The sequence below is a fragment of the Entelurus aequoreus genome, linkage group LG03, assembly GCF_033978785.1.
Source record: "Entelurus aequoreus isolate RoL-2023_Sb linkage group LG03, RoL_Eaeq_v1.1, whole genome shotgun sequence".
In the NCBI taxonomy this organism is placed as follows: Eukaryota; Metazoa; Chordata; class Actinopteri; order Syngnathiformes; family Syngnathidae; genus Entelurus; species Entelurus aequoreus.
In genome coordinates, this window is record NC_084733.1 from 57,948,457 (window position 1) to 57,965,372 (window position 16,916).

A 16,916-nucleotide genomic window follows, 5' to 3' on the forward strand; every position below is an offset into this window, starting at 1 on the left:
GTGGGGTAGATCAGCCAGCTGTGATGTGATGTCTATGAGATGAAACAGGGTTAACCTGAACCAGAGAAACTCAGGCAAACCCATTGTAGACAAACATCTGCATGCAAGTAAACAAACATGGAACCAGCTAGCGTCAAGACCGCCAAAAGTTTCACCATCACACTGCTGTCCATCTTCGGAGACTTTGAAACCGGGCTGACAGCTGACACATGTGAAGGAACCCTCTGTGTTTGTGCATGTTCCCCGGGGGCATGCATTGGGCAGCGTGCATTCGTCAATGTCTGGCACAAAACAGGACAGTATATTAGAAATTCACTGGAGAACAAGAGGATTGTCTGCTGCCAACAAAAACACCTAATTCACTGTGACAGATCCTCTCCAATGTTGATAAGACTCACTTGAAGCAATGCATGCATCCATTTAGGATGAGTGCTGGGTTACCAACCTTCACAGAGCTCCCCGTCATATGACACTCTGTACCCTGTGGGGCAGTTCTCACAGGTGTAAGAGCCCTCTGAATTTAGACAGATCCCATTCGCACAGGTAGACAGGGACTGGCACTCGTCGATATCTGGGCGGAGCACATGCACAACATGTTTGAACCTCACTCTGATAAGAACAGCAGTGGCAGCGGAATGTAATGAGTTTTAATGTGTGTTTTGTCACAGTGCCTAGTATGTGTCAAAAGAGGCTTTGAAAAGAATAAATGGTTTTCTATGAATGAGAAGTATAGCTAGGAATTGAACTAACCTTCACACCTGCGTCGATCCTGAGACACTCTGTAGCCACCCTTACACCTGGTGCAGGTGTACGACCCCGCCGTGTTGGCGCACACGCCACCGAGACACCAGTCGCCCTGAGCACACTCGTCCTCATCTGGACACACACATCCAATTTACAAGAACTAAATCTCTGCCTAAACAGTGGGGTTATTGCCTTTGTGGTATCTGGTGGTAATTTGTCATTAAAGGGGAACTATTAGAATTGTCTGCATTAAAAACACATCCTTGTGGTCCAGAATAGTATTTCTCAAACTGTGATTCTCCACTAGTGGTACGCAAGCTTTATCTAGTGGTATGCCAAAGAATCACATATTTATATTTATTCATACAAAAAGTTAATGTTCAAACTGCGTGTAGTGTTACAGTGTCCAAAAATATTAAATAAACGTATTCAATAAAACCTCAGCTTTGTTTTGAATGAATATTTAGGCCTATTACACTACTGTATTTAAATGTTTGTCGTTATGGTGGTTCTTGGTGAAAAAAGTTGGAGAACCATTGGTCTAGATAATACGTATCGGATACGGTTTGGTGTTTAATTTGTGTAAATTTTGCTCCACTGTGACTTTGATATCTCGTTTTTGAGTCTGTCTGCAAGATGTTCGATTCTTAAGGCGTTCACTGTTTGCAAATGAAACCACACCCCACTTCCAAAAGTGTCATATATCTCAGGGCATTCAATCGATCGCAACTGGACTGTTCGGTTTGTCTTAGAAGACGTTTCACTTCTCATCCGAGTAGGCTTCATCAGTGTGTGCTCATAGACTTAGATTGGTCAGATCTAGTCTAGCGGCTGGTGCCAAAACCCATAATATTTATACTCCAAAACCAGGAGGGTGTGCCTAAGCAAGGATGGTTTTTGCCCTATCGTAGTGAGAAAAAACACTGTTTTGATGCAAACGAGCAATCCTACTGTCAAAGTATAATGATTAATGCACTGATTCATATATTGGGAAAACAAAACAACCACTAAGCCGAAGCATGACACAGCTTAGGGCAAACTCTTCAGGCCAAGACTCAGCTGTCTACCTGTCTACCGCTATTATAGAAGCGGATATCATTGTTTACATCCAGAGCAGCCGTCTTTGAAACGAACTTAGGGATGGTGAGAATGCTTCGACTTTCTAAGTCAGAAATCCGACCTTGAGGGGTGTTACAGTTAAAATTCCGACTACGGACTCGGAAATTCCGACTTCCCGTTACAAATGGAACCCACAATGAGCTCACATGTTGAAATGGCTGGTTTGTCCCTGTCCACGCCCCATTTTAAATACGGAAATCACATATGAATTAGCCATGTCTTTGAGATCCCGCACTCCATACGGCCAAAAAAGGCAAAGAAAATGAGCAAGATAGCGAAAAAGAAGAATTTCACAGACAATGAATTGGAGGTGCTTCTTGCTTGAGTAGAAGAATGTACTCTATTCCACTACTGCTGCAAGTTTGTGCAGCAGTGCGCCAAGGAAAAGGTGTGATTTAATATTTCACACTTTACACACAAGATTTTAACATAAGTATACTTTGCACATGGAGACAATCAGGGGCTTGTTTGAAGGATCTTAAGGTGTAGTTTAACCAGAAAAAAATGTGATATAAAATTAGGGGGGCACATATACCCAATATACATCACATGTATTAATATTAGGACTGTCACTTTCATTACCTGTGGCCACAGGTCATGACTTGTGTTGGTTTTGTGTGTGTTTTCCTATGTTTGGAGTTTAGTTCCTGTCCAGCGCTCTTTTCTAGTTTCCACTTTGTGTTTCTTGTCTCAGTAGCACTTTTACTTTGTTTGCCAGCACGCCTGTTTTATGTGCTGTCATTATGCTGACAAACTTTTTGTTTCCTGTCAAAGTTTCTTGTCGTGTGCACTCCTTTGCTGCACTTGCCTGTTTTGGACATTAAAAATAATTTTCACGCCGTTTGCTGTCTTCTGCATTCTGGGATCACGACTACCACAAACTATGTGCAAACATGACAAGGACAATTACATAAATAAATGTACTCACTAAGAAGCCACCCATGGTGCACAATGCCAGATTCTAGTGCAGGGGTCACCAACCTTTTTGAAACCAAGAGCTACTTCTTGGGTAGTGATTAATGCGAAGGGCTACCAGTTTGATACACACTTCAATAAATTGCCAGAAATAGCCAATCTGCTCAATTTACCTTTAACTCTGTTATTATTTATAATTAATGATATTTACACTTAATTGAACGGTTTAAAAGAGGAGAAAACACGAAAAAAATGACAATTAAATTTTGAAACATAGTTTATCTTCAATTTCGACTCTATAAAATTCAAGATTCAACCGAAAAAAAGAAGAGAAAAACTAGCTAATTTGAATCTTTTTGAAAAAGTTAAAAAAATAATTTATGGAACATCAATAGTAATTTTTCCTGATTAAGATTAATTTTAGAAATTTGATGACATGTTTTAAATAGGTTAAAATCCAATCTGCACTTTGTTAGAATATATAACAAATTGGACCAAGCTATATTTCTAACAAAGACAAATCATTATTTCTTATAGATTTTCCAGAACAAAATTTTTAAAAGAAATTCAAAAGACTTTGAAATAGGATTTAAATTTGATTCTACAGATTTTCTAGATTTGACAGAATATTTTTTTTAAAATTTTAATCATAAGAAGTTTGAAGAAATATTTCACAAATATTCTTCGTCGAAAAAACAGAAGCTAAAATGAAGAATTAAATCAAAATATATTTATTATTCTTTACAATAAAAAAAATTAATTTGCTTGAACATTGATTTAAATTGTCAGGAAAGAAGAGGAAGGAATTTAAAAGGTCAAAAAGGTATATGTGTTTAAAAATCCTAAAATCATTTTTAAGGTTGTATTTTTTCTCTAAAATTGTCTTTCTGAAAGTTATAAGAAGCTAAGTAAAAAAAATGTATGCATTTATTTAAACAAGTGAAGACCAAGTCTTTAAAATATTTTCTTGGATTTTCAAATTCTATTTGAGTTTTGTCTCTCTTAGAATTAAAAATGTAGAGCAAAGCGAGACCAGCTTGCTAGTAAATAAATAAAATGTAAAAAATAGAGGCAGCTCACTGGTAAGTGCTGCTATTTGAGCTATTTTTAGAACAGGCCAGCGGGCTACTCATCTGGTCCTTACGGGCTACCTGGTGCCCGCGGGCACCGCGTTGGTGACCCCTGTTCTAGTGTGTCCCCAACCGTGCTGTAACTTGAATGTAAGAATCATGTGTAATCGCTACAATGTTGGCTCCGTGCGTTTGCGCATCACGTATGATCAGTACATTGATCAAATATAAATGTTTCCTGTTGACATATACACTACCGTTCAAAAGTTTGGGGTCACTTTGAAATGTCCTTATTTTTGAAGGAAAAGCACTGTACTTTTCAATGAAGATAACTTTAAACTAGTCTTAACTTTAAAGAAATACACTCCATACATTGCTAATGTGGTAAATGAATATACTAGCTGCAAATGTCTGGTTTTTGGTGCAATATCTACATAGGTGTATAGAGGCCCATTTCCAGCAACTATCACTCCAGTGTTCTAATGGTACAATGTGTTTGCTCATTGGCTCAGAAGGCTAATTGATGATTAGAAAACCCTTGTGCAATCATGTTCACACATCTGAAAACAGTTTAGCTCGTTACAGAAGCTACAAAACTGACCTTCCTTTGAGCAGATTGAGTTTCTGGAGCATCACATTTGTGGGGTCAATTAAACGCTCAAAATGGCCAGAAAAAGAGAACTTTCATCTGAAACTCCATAGTCTATTCTTGTTCTTAGAAATGAAGGCTATTCCACAAAATTGTTTGGGTGACCCCAAACTTTTGAACGGTAGTGTACATTCGTTATATGATGGTTTTTATGGCAATGTGTTTGCAGTCGATAGCTCCGATTACATTAGAAAAACCGGCTGTTGCTGCAAATGGCGCTTAATTGTTGACCTATTCAGCTGCATTGTATGGAAATGTAATACACCTGGCTAACATGACGATAATTGTTTTTTCTTCCACTTTGCCTATGCTTTTATATCCATTTGTGTAATTGCTCATGAGTGTTTGTGTTAATTTGTAAATGTTTCTGATGTGAACATCAATCAGTCTGAGGAGAAATTGTTTGATATTTATTTCTTCCAGCAGTTACCCAGCATCACCTGTGTGCATCACCAAATTATCCACAGCATGTAGAAATGTGCATATAGCCATGGAGCCTTGTGGTTAGAGTGTCTGCCCTGAGATCAGTAGGTCTTGAGTTCAAACTGCGACTGAGTCATTTTGTGCATACGCACTCTTAATATATGAGGTACCTGATCTACTAAGATTCCAACTAAACAAGTACTAAATAGTGTGGGCAAACTAAAAATGTGCTATTATTGGGTGTGTTGTGGGTGATCTATTAAGCACACATGCAATTCATAACAAGTGAAAATATGGTGCTGGGTGCCCTATTTAAATGAGGATTTTGTGTGTACTACCAACTGTCACCAGGGAGACCGTTAATCCCTCTACATTCATGTTGTTACCTATGATGTTTTATTATGTTGTGGCACATAGAGCACACAACTTATCTTTGCCACCATTCCTGGGGTAATAAGCACTCCTGCAGTGTGATCTACAACAGAACCCACATTTTAGCATGCCAAAGGTGAATTCTGGGAGATGCAGGCACGACCTGGTGCACTGTTATGGTTCAGACACAAGAAAATGCATGGTGCGGGAAATTATTTTCATATAGGAGTTAGTGTATATTAATTATTTTTGGTGTCTGCTGTAGGGCTGGACGATTATGGCAAAAAAAATAATCATGATTATTTTGAGTGATATTCTAACCACGATTAGTTACACAATTATTCAATAATTTTAAAACATGAGTTTTTATTGTACCACCAAAACTCAACTTTAAATATAGTTTTTAAAAGAAAATGGATATAAATTAGTAACGAATAATTTAATTTACAGATGAGATGGATCATTCTTGTTACTTTTAGCTTCGCAGTTTAGTCGCTGTTTCAAGTGGCCGTATCGACATTGTTGAGATCAGGACAGCCAGCGTTAAATGAGCGCTACCGGACTCATTATTTTCCCAAACAAATATTTTTTCTCCTCACAATGACAACATTTCACTTACATTTATGTCAATTTCCCTGATATTATTTTGAGTTTATCAGCGGATTCCGTTTTATTGGCCAATTGTGTGACTATGTCCGCGGTTACGTGAACCCGAAAAATCATACGCCATACTATTTTTGTTGAGTTTAGTGATTATTAATTAGGCATACTAGCCCTATATCAAATTAAAAAAGCAACCATTGTGACATCCTAAACTTCTAGTAGACATGCTCTTTTTTCACTCATTCGATCCTCATCTGTTTCACCGTCACAAGCTCTGGTATTTGCATGCACGTTATTTTTTGATTAATATATTTCTGTAGTATTGTACATTGAGAAGAGATAAAAACATGTAGAAATGTGAGAGGTTTATTTTTGAGAGTTGCTTCAATTAAAAGGACAAACAAATTATGAAAATAATTTCCTTTGAGGAGGTAAACATTTGATTTAAGTGTCCCTACCTTCACATCTTAACCCATCAACTGATGGTTGAAACCCTGGATTGCATCTCTTGCAGGTGTAGGAACCAGGAGTGTTGATGCAGATTCCTTCAGGACAATTTTTACTAGTTGCACATTCATTGATATCTAAGAAAAAAATTGGACAATTTACAAAACGGTATGAGCTGAGAAGGGCACCAAAGAGCCACATAATTATTTTTTGCAGACCTTCACAGGCTTTGCTATCTGAGGTGACTTGGTAACCATGACCACAAATGCATCTGTGGGTACCTTCAAGATTGACACAGCGACCGTGGGCACAGACCCCCGGCAGCAAACACTCATTCTCATCTGGAAATAGTAGAAAATGAAAGGGGGCTCATAATGAGTAAAAAAAAAACACTCAAGCTCTTGTAGCCTTTTAAAAGCCCTTCAAATTTGTTATGGAGCTTCTGCAGTAGCACGCGTGGAAACTATTTACACAGCTGTTGCTTTGTCATGGATCTAACTGGCTGCTGTGGCATTACCTTGGCATACGTTGTCCAGTGTGAGTTTGTATCCCTGGAAACAGTTGCACCTGTAAGAGCCCTCCATGTTGACACACCTTCCACGGCCGCATATGTTTTGGTTCAGGCACTCGTTTAGATCTGCGGACACAGCAAACACATTATTGTCAGTTTCTTAAATTAAAATGTTTATATTGTTTGAAATATTTCAGTAGTTTTCATATATGTTTTTGAAGCACACACACAGAATCTAAATATCCACTATGTTTAACACATGAATTGATGTCATAGTGTGATAACAGCATAATTTGTGCGCAAATAAGAACTGTCTCATTGGGCCCTTTTACAATTTTGGGTGTTTTCCACATGATGAGTCATTCAGCCAACATTTACAACCTGTGGCTGACATGTTGTTATTATATAGTGGAATCCGTCAAGTGTTAACAACCAAACAAGAAGTCTGATTATGTGAAGATGCTGAGTCAGAGTACTACTATTACATAATACGTAGAAGAAAGACTCTTAAATGATTCATCTGCAAAGGCGGTGGAGAAAAAGCGGTGATAGATTCAGTTTGAACAAAACCAGAAAGTCACAGATTTGTTTTTGTTTGGCCTCCCTCAGCCTTTGTGCTAATCTCTGACAAGGCAATGGAGCGGTTCACTATCACAAATGTATCTACGACCCGGCCAAATGGGCGCAAATTGCCGTACTCCAAAAAAATAAATAAAATACAAACAGCCTGTTTATGCCGGATGAGCGCCAGCTGGCCTGGGTGAAGATTATGCAGACAAAATGTTTACCTTCAATTTTCCTTTCAATTTGTATTTATTCATGGAAGATTGATACAACAGTATTAGCAGGCTGACAAACAAATTAGTCCATGAGAAGTGCTGTCTGGAAACTGGGCAAATAAATAATACACGCCGGCCAATTATTTTCTCTAAGGAGAAGGAAATCAATGTTAAGGTGTGCTGAAGAAACACTTGTGAAGTCTATTTTATTTAGTGTCTCAACTATTCACATTTCTGGAATACTCAACCCAGGAGCTCAGGTTTCCAAACAAATTAGAGGGGTCAAGGTCATGGAGAGGGGATATGGTAAGTCATACCAGTCAGGTTGTTATGTAACAGGGCCACTTTTGGGTTCAGTGTTAGCAGCATGCACAACATGTGCGGGGTTGCCATTTGTATTCAAACCTAATAGACACAGCAAGAGTTTTACACCGGACTGTAGATGACACGATGGTTAACTGTGAGGAGTTGTTTGTAAATCGAGGCCTCTTCACAGCAGGGAATTGGCTGTTTGACCTTCTCATACATCTTCACAGTTACTGTTCTGTCCCCTCACCAACACTAGCCCAGCAGTAGAAATAAAGTAATGCCGGCCTCCAGTGGGCCTATCTGTACGGTGGTCAGCGCTCTCCAACAACAACATGCTGTTTGTTCAAGGCTGTGGCCAAGAGAAAATATTTGGACTCTCCCAAATTGAAGTATTATAAACAATGTTTTTTACAGGGGCCACTGATATCAGTAGATCAACAATAACAGTGAATATGTTTAAACAGTATTGTGGATATTGCAGGGGCTACTGAGCTAATATTTCATACATGGAGGCACTGAATAGACTGAGAGAAAGGGCTGAGAGTACAACACAGCCGTCATCACTGTGGTTTTAGCCGGTCATGTCGGCCTTATAGTGTTCCATAAAATATCCTAGCTTGTTTGAAGAGTTTGAAGTATAAAAACAAATGTAATTTACATACAGTCCAAACACATAACCAGCAAAAAAGCCACAATTCAGTCAAACCAGCACAAATTCTGTGTGGGATCACAGACTGTCGACAGCTTGTTACCACCACAGCCTGTTGCCGTGTCAACTTTTCTGCATCTGGCAATTTCATTTGTGAAGAGCAGATTTTAAATGTAATCTAATGCATGATGCTTTCAACAATCAGATGGAAAATTGAGTTATTTCCATGAAGTGGTTCAAAGAAAGGAATTTAGTTTTTTCTTAGAATTGTCAAAACAATCTCTGTTTACACAGGCTTGCAAAATTCAATAAAAACAGTGTTGTTTGCATGCTAGGACAGTAGTTGGCGATGCTCAGCAACTGCTTGTCCTCACAGACCATCATTGCCACATGTTAGATAATTATTGTATGTGGTACAATAATTTCACCCTCTGTATGTACGACCAATAATTCTAAGAAGCTTATATTGTATCATAATTTTTAATTGAAACACCTTCAATACTTGTCTATCACCAAATATTATACACCCTGCTCTGTTCTTGATGTTGCGCATTGTGTCTTTTTACAGCAAAGTGGGGGCACTGTTTTGCCAATGGCAGCTTTTTTCCAACAGTGCTGTTTGTTTATATCATTGCTTCTCTAACATTTTCTGTTACGACACCGTAGGAAGAAGAAAACACTCCCCCCGACACCCCTCTCCACTGTAAAAAGCATCATTTGTTCATTAAATTGTTATACGTATAATGTCACTTTTAACATTAAGAAGAAAAAAAGAAAGAAATGTAGGTCAACTTACAATAAAGAATGCCTTTACTAACATTGTATTTTAGTCTGTAACAGAAAAGATTTAAAGTGCATCAATTTGCCTGATAAAAAAATGTAATCTTTGTTTAAACTATAAAAAATGTTTGAGCCGATTGAGTCTAAAAAAATCCATGTAAATAAAATCAATAAAGAATACATTTACATTGATAAGCAACATTAACTCAGGAGCACAATATATAAAACATGCTGACCTACAAAACAAAAGTGAATAAAACAATTTGTGCAGATTTTTTTTTGTAAATAAAAATGATTAGGTCAGTATTATTGATTACAGTGAACGCATTTAGCGGTGCACAGCTTTTCGAAGCGGGGTTTGAAGCATGATACTGATAAAGCATGACCCCCTTGGCATCGCACTGCGCCCCCAACCAGGGGCCCGCCCCACTAATTGAGTAGGACTGGTTTTTATAAAGTTGAAACTGCATTATAAGATATACTACGGTCTGTGGCAATGTTTTAATGTAGGATAATTTTCCTAATAATACAGTAGTATTAAGCTTTTGATATTCAGGGTGGCTTCAGGTTCAATAATTTGTCACTTGTATTTGTTCATGCTCATTAACATTTTATATAAATGAAATAATTTTTGCATATAAAACAATCATGTAACTTAAACCCGAAATGGTAAGTAAAGTGTAGTGATGCAGTAAATGTATGTTTTGCTTCAGAAGTGTTATAAATGTTACTATAGCTGCACCGTGTTCTACAGATACAATACTTTAGAACATCTGCTGTGGACAGTTAAAGGTCCCATTTTATGTTATTTTTCCAATTTTTAAATAAGTCCCACCTAGAGTAAAGGAAGTGTGTTAGCTTTGATGCTGGAATTAAATGTACATTTAATAAACTCTCTTCAGAATACGATGTTTGGTGTCTCAGTTGCTTTAATGCTGTGTACATGCCTGTCTCTGCCAGTGTGCGGCAACAATTACTATTGTGCGTTTTATCCACTTTTTACATATACACTGTATTTGTCTGATGTAATAGAAGTCATATATTATATACAGTAGGCCTACAACAATGTAACATTAAGGAGTTGGACAGGAGGGCACAACAACATTAGCATAGCGGTGAGCTACACTGAAAACAATAGTTACATTTTAACAGCAACATCTGGCTAGGTTAGTATTTTTGCTAAAGAAACATACAATTATAAAATGACACTGTAGTCTGTAACTGATTGACAGTTAGTTGGCAGCGTTCCAATAATCATTTTAAGATGTGTAACGAAGACTGTTTTATTTATTTATTTACCGGTAGTTTTTACAAAGCTGTCCTCCATGAGGTAGTGGATGTATACACATGGCGGGCTCTTATAGGAAGTTCAAAACTGACTTTTTCTTCACTTAAAAGTGCTGCAAAGAAGTAAGATTGATGATGTATGAGTCTTATGTTTGGTGGTCAAGAACAGGCTGAGGGGGCATCTCCTAAAACACACTTGAGTGCCCCCCACGCATTTGATGTTGCTGGTGATATGATGCAATGTGGCATTACACTTACCCACACATCTTTCACTGATTGGCCTATAACCAGGATTGCAGACCTGGCACTGGAAGGAGCCCACAGTATTGACACAGGCACCACTGGGGCAGGAACTGGGATCTTGACACTCATCGAGATCTAATGAAGGTTCAGAGGTGCTATCATTTATGTACACATGTATCAGACGCCAAGTCTTTGTGTGTGCGTGCTTACCTTCACATTGACCTCTCCAGGACTTGGCAAAGCCAGTGTTACATTCACAGGTAAAAGAGCCTTCTGTGTTGACACATTGGCCATTCTGGCACTTGTTGGGCATGCTGCACTCATTTATGTCTGCAGAAAGAACGAAGGAAAACAAACAATAGAGCTCCCCAGAATACAAACAGCTAAAACATAAGTTTATGGTGGTCACTGCTGTCATGCGCGCTCACCTTGACAGAACTTCCTGTTTTGGGTGATCACCTGGCTGTAGCCACTGTAGCACTGACAACTATAAGAGCCTTGGTTGTTTGAACAACTGCCCTTTCCTTCACATGGATCACCCTCGCACTCATTCACATCTGCAGAGCCAAGGACAAAATACATTTCAGAGACCTACTGTATTGGCATTTGGGCTGATCTTTATCAGAGGCTGCCGTCAAAGTTGTTCACCAATGCAGGTTGTCTGAAGAGCACTGAGTTTGAATCCCAGCTCACATTGGCAGGTGTAACCAGTCTGCACAGGAACACATTTCCCATGGCCACATATGGAAGGGGTGGTGACGCACACGTCAATACCTTGGGAAAAGATCAAAAATATAACAGGGACACGCACGGTGTGGCCACATGGGAAGAGGGTCTTATCAATAGTGTACACTGTACAATGTTCTAGTGTGCACTGGGTCAGGAAGAAACCTGACATTGGTGTTGACTCTTAAAACTGTGGTAAAATGGCTTCACTAAACTGGACCATTATGGGAATTATATCCTGGGAGGGATGAAGACACATTCTGTTCATTATAACATTATGATGGTTTTCTTACACTTTTGCCCAAGAAAAGTGTAGCATAATCTCCTGCACTCCTTGTAAGCATTTACAAAAATGATGAGGTCCAGAAAATCAGGGTCACAAAGCAATTGTTGCAACGTTTTTATATTGCTCCGACATTGCCCAGACTCTAAACCAATTTCTCCAACCTTTTTGTTCTTCTAAGAGCTACTTTTACAAAATGAAAATTGCCCAGAGCAACTCAGTTGTGTAATGTTTATATTCATAGCTTATTTCATCCCAAACAAAGAGAATACACTTGTTTTAAAATAAACAAAATGTTGGTATCCACGACTCACATTTTGTATTATGAAATCAACAGCAAAAACATTTGGTACATCAACATCTTGTATTTAGTAATGAGAAATGCTTTGACAAAAAGAATGTATCTTGTGTTTTATTTGTATGACTGGCAACATTTAAATTGAACTTTAGTTAGGAAGCAGATCTCCCCTAACAGTGCGGCCCATGTCTTTGTGCTATTTCATGCTAATTTATCAATATATATATATACATATACATATATATATATATATATATATATATATATATATATATATATATATATATATATATATATATATATATATATATATATATATATATATATATATATATATATATATATATATATATATATATATATATATATATATATATATCCCAGGCGCGGCCACCACTGCTGCCCACTGCTCCCTTCACCTCCCAGGGGGTGATCAAGGGTGATGGGTCAAATGCAGAGAACAATTTCGCCACACCTTGTGTGTGTGTGACAATCATTGGTACTTTAACTTTAACTTAATATAGGCATATTGTCTGAATTTAATAGTTGTACAAATATTGAGAGTTTAAGCTAATATCTTTGATGAGCTACTTAAAATCAACTAGGGAGCCACCGATTGCTCTCGAGTTACTGGTTGGAGAACCCTGCTCAACGGTTCATGTACGGTAACATGTTTTTAGGATTAGACACTTTTACTATTTCTAAGATTTTATGTTTTTAGTCATTTGTAATTTACCTGCAACTGATTGTTAATACAAGAGATACTACTGCATTGTTGCATTCTAAGTTTTAGAATGTTATTTGGCTGAAGCATTTATAAAGAATTCAAGGGACATTTCCCACACTCCAAGTGTTTATATTAAGCTTTAAATAAATCATGACAAGTTGTTTCCCTAGATGTGTTCCACTCATCACACTATTAATTTTACCAAAGAAAATAATCTAAAATAAGAATTCATATTACGCCCAGTTGGATACTTTTATATTGTGTGTCTTACCTGAGTCTGTGGGAATTGTTTCTTTTGGATCAGGCTTGGCTGGAGAGTCTGGAGCAACTTCTAGCAGGAAGAACAATAATAGCCATGATGTATTTGGGACAAGTATAAATGGATACAACCACTAACACTGTACTTAAATTATGCATTGCTTGTTTTACCAAATTCTAGCGCCTTAACTGTCACTAAAAATGATCCATACTTTCCTCCTTGTTTAAAATAGGACAATGGCAAGAATCAGAATTAGTTAGAATTTGATTTTCAGTGGTTTCCAGGCACAAGTGGAGAGGATGCGCAGATTGTGTTCACAGTACTACATATGGTTGAAATGAAAACGTTTATCCAAATTATATCATGCTTATGCGCAGCCCAGGTTCAAATGACTTAAGCGCCAATGTTAAAGTTAAACGAAAAAATGTGTTAAAAATGGTACAACTTGGCGCTCAACCAAGATTTTTTAGAAAAATGGCCAAACAAACACTTTATACCGGTAATCATGCGTGACTGAACATAGAACGTTAGAAAAGCTTTTCTGTGTTTTTTTTCTGATGCCAGCAAGAGTGTGACGATAACCATCGAACCAGAAATGGAAATGATTACCTTGTAGCAAAACATTACACGGCTAAGTGCAATATGCAGAATAACATTTTTTTACAGGGCCGCACAGTGTCCTCGAGGTTAGCACGTTGGCCATACAGTCAGGAGATCCAGGTTTGAATCTCCATTGGTCAACGGGTATTTCTGTGTGGAGTCAGCATGTTTTCCCCGTGTGTACTAGCTTCCTCCAACATCACAAAAAATATGCACAATTTGTAAATTAGAGACTCTGGACCACTTATCCATAGGTGTGAATGTAAGTGTGTATGGTTATTTTTTCTACATGTTCCCTGCGATTGGCTGGGGAGCAGTCCATGGTGTACCCGCCCCAAAGTAAGACGGAATAGACTACAGCTTACCCACGGTCCTAATAAGGACAAGCGGTACAGAAGTTGGATTAATTTTCTTTATGTTCTATGTTGTGGGAAAAGTTGCATTGAAATTAGAACAAATTTTAAGTTGTCCAGTGTCATAAAAATAGAATTTGTTCGACTTTGGCTTTTGAAGAAAGCACATTATTATTTGTACTGTCTGCATAAATGAAATCATGGCAAATGATACCTTGATATTTCAATGACGAGTCCGTCACAACAGCCGGCTAGAACACAAGCATATATTAACAGTTATCTTACCATCACCATTCATTGCTAATTAGACATGGGTGTCTACAAAAAGTATAAACAAAAACAATGAACACCACATCAATACAAGATGGTCCAAGCAGATGTTAAACATTAGAACGTGGCAAAATGGTAAAGAACTTACCGGTCTCGGATTTTCCACATCTGTCGCAAGACAAAAAGAAGAGGCGGGATTAATCAGAAGCATTGATGACTTTGTGTGTTTGCCTTCAAAGTAGCTAAATGACTGATCCCACAGTGTATTTATGATTAAGGGAAGTGTGCACGCACAGTATTAAAATAACCTAGTTCCATTTAAGGTAGGACATGACAAATATGTTATCTTCTAAGTTAGGGAAATAAAGCTATGTTTAAAATGTCATGCAGACAAAAGGCCAAACTGAACAAGAGATGCTGAGTAAAGTATGTCTGAAAAGTATTTACAGATTTGTATGGTATTGGAAATCTTGCGCAAGCAATACAAAGTACTTCAGAGGCATCAACGAAGAGACCTGATGATTAAGAATATCAAACATGCATATTGGAACATTTTTGCTTGGATTGTTTTGGGAACATGTTGGGTCAATTGTTTATTTGTGGTGATCAAATCATCATGTTGATGTTGAGATTTTCACAAATGATTTTTCCTTCCTTTGGAAATAAAATAATCTTATTAAATCATTCTGCTGCCTTGTAGCGTTTATACAAAGGATAGTTCAAAAGTTCTTTATAATTAACTTTTTTTCCTAGGACGAGGAGTTTATTCTGTAAAGAACATTGTCTTTTTGCCATTTAGAAGAGAATAGAATAGAATAGAATAGAATAGAATAGAATAGAATAGAGATAATAATTTCACCACACCTAGTGTGTGTTTGTGACAATCATGGGTACTTTAACTTTTTTAATAGAACAGAATAGAAAGTACTTTATTGATCCCTGGGGGAAATTCAGCACCACAGTTCGCTCACAATAAATAATAAACACTTGGGTATTTTTTTACATGTGAATAATATAAATACAGTCTATTATACAGCATTATTCACATGTGAATAATATAAATACAGTCTATTATACAGCATTATTCACATGTGAATAATATAAATACAGTCTATTAATCATTCAAGTACAGTCAAATAAACATATAACTACTGTATTTTTCGGACCATAGGGTGCACCAGATTATAAAGTGAACTGCCGATGAACAGGTCTATTCAGGTGTATTTTCATACAAAAGGCACACCAGATTATAAGGTGTATTAAAGAGGTCATATTGTATTTTTTTCTACACTTAAAACACTTCCTTGTGGTCTACATAACATGTAATGGTGGTTCTTTGGTCAAAATGTTGCAAATATTATGTTTTACAGATACACCCTGGACAAGTCGCCACCACATAGCAGGGCCAACACAGATAGACAGACAACATTCACACGTTAAGGCCAATTTAGTGTTGCTGATCAACTGATGATTGATGTTCCTTTTTTTGAAGAATTTTTCCTCCTCAGTTGTATTTCTTTATATGTCTTCCTTTATTGAGGTTTGTAAAACTGAAAATATAAACTTTACAAAAGTATGACGTCCATTGTAAATTTACATAAATAATGTCCATTGCGTATGTTACATACATAAAATAGAAGGTTTAGTGTTAATACACACAGCAAACATACATTGCACACATGTAGCTCAACACAATTAAACCTAAGGTGTAGCTTCATCGCTCTCTGCTGGTCAAATTCAGCGCTAAATGTATTTCACCAAATTTGATTGAGTTAAATAGCCAACAACAACACCACCACAAATACAAATGACATTACAAAGTCAGCTATTTCAATACATTCATACTTTGTTGTCCAGTTGCTGTTAAAAGTCAGATTTTCTCAATTTATTTAGATTTTTTTCATGGTCGATATTGCCATCTTCTACTGGTTTTGAATGGTTTCATCAAGCCTATTTTGTTGTTCGGTGGCCCAAATTAAAAGCTTTTGCGGGCCACCAGTTGAATAGGTCTTTCCTAATAAGTGCCATTTTAAGGTCCTTATACACACAACATAATTAATACTCGTATGTTGAAGCATAGCACGTCTGACCACGGTAGCCGTAATGCGCCAACAATCATTCAATTGGTGCGGTTTTGTAGCTTACCAGTCATACTAAAACATTTGGACTTTTGAGCGCCATGTGCAATGTTCTATATTCTCAATGAAACATCAACATTTTGGGCTTGCTTGCTCAACTGTACTGGCTAGTAATTTTTTGAACAGGCATCAGCCTGCAGTCCACACACATTTATTGTGTGTGACTGCCAACTACTGGTCACTCTTATCATTACACCATGTACCCAACAAAATCGCTCCAAGGTCAGTATGCACAACTATAATTAATATGTACATTAGGCACACAGAGGTTATGAAGCGCACTGTCGATTTTTGAAAAATAAAAGTATTTTAAGTGTGCTTTATAGTCCGAAAAATACGGGACTAAATAAAGTACCAAACAT

The 16,916-nt window shown here is 37.3% G+C and overlaps 1 protein-coding gene across 5 annotated transcripts in view; it reads right to left on the reverse strand.

The window, feature by feature from the left end:
- Positions 1 to 16,916, reverse strand: part of LOC133646673 (latent-transforming growth factor beta-binding protein 1-like) — a 321,379-nt gene that overhangs the window by 98,691 nt on the left and 205,772 nt on the right. For 4 of the 5 annotated variants that reach the window (XM_062042297.1, XM_062042298.1, XM_062042296.1 and 1 more), the window contains 13 exons: positions 14,565 to 14,584; positions 14,361 to 14,397; positions 13,206 to 13,265; positions 11,549 to 11,674; positions 11,329 to 11,457; positions 11,111 to 11,230; positions 10,916 to 11,035; positions 6,860 to 6,979; positions 6,561 to 6,683; positions 6,354 to 6,479; positions 751 to 876; positions 446 to 571; positions 156 to 281 (listed from right to left, as the gene is read on the reverse strand). In XM_062042297.1, the coding sequence (XP_061898281.1) occupies positions 156 to 281; positions 446 to 571; positions 751 to 876; positions 6,354 to 6,479; positions 6,561 to 6,683; positions 6,860 to 6,979; positions 10,916 to 11,035; positions 11,111 to 11,230; positions 11,329 to 11,457; positions 11,549 to 11,674; positions 13,206 to 13,265; positions 14,361 to 14,397; positions 14,565 to 14,584 (1,359 nt within the window). The remainder of the gene's footprint in view (positions 1 to 155; positions 282 to 445; positions 572 to 750; positions 877 to 6,353; positions 6,480 to 6,560; positions 6,684 to 6,859; positions 6,980 to 10,915; positions 11,036 to 11,110; positions 11,231 to 11,328; positions 11,458 to 11,548; positions 11,675 to 13,205; positions 13,266 to 14,360; positions 14,398 to 14,564; positions 14,585 to 16,916) is intronic. The other variant, XM_062042299.1, reaches the window with a different exon arrangement.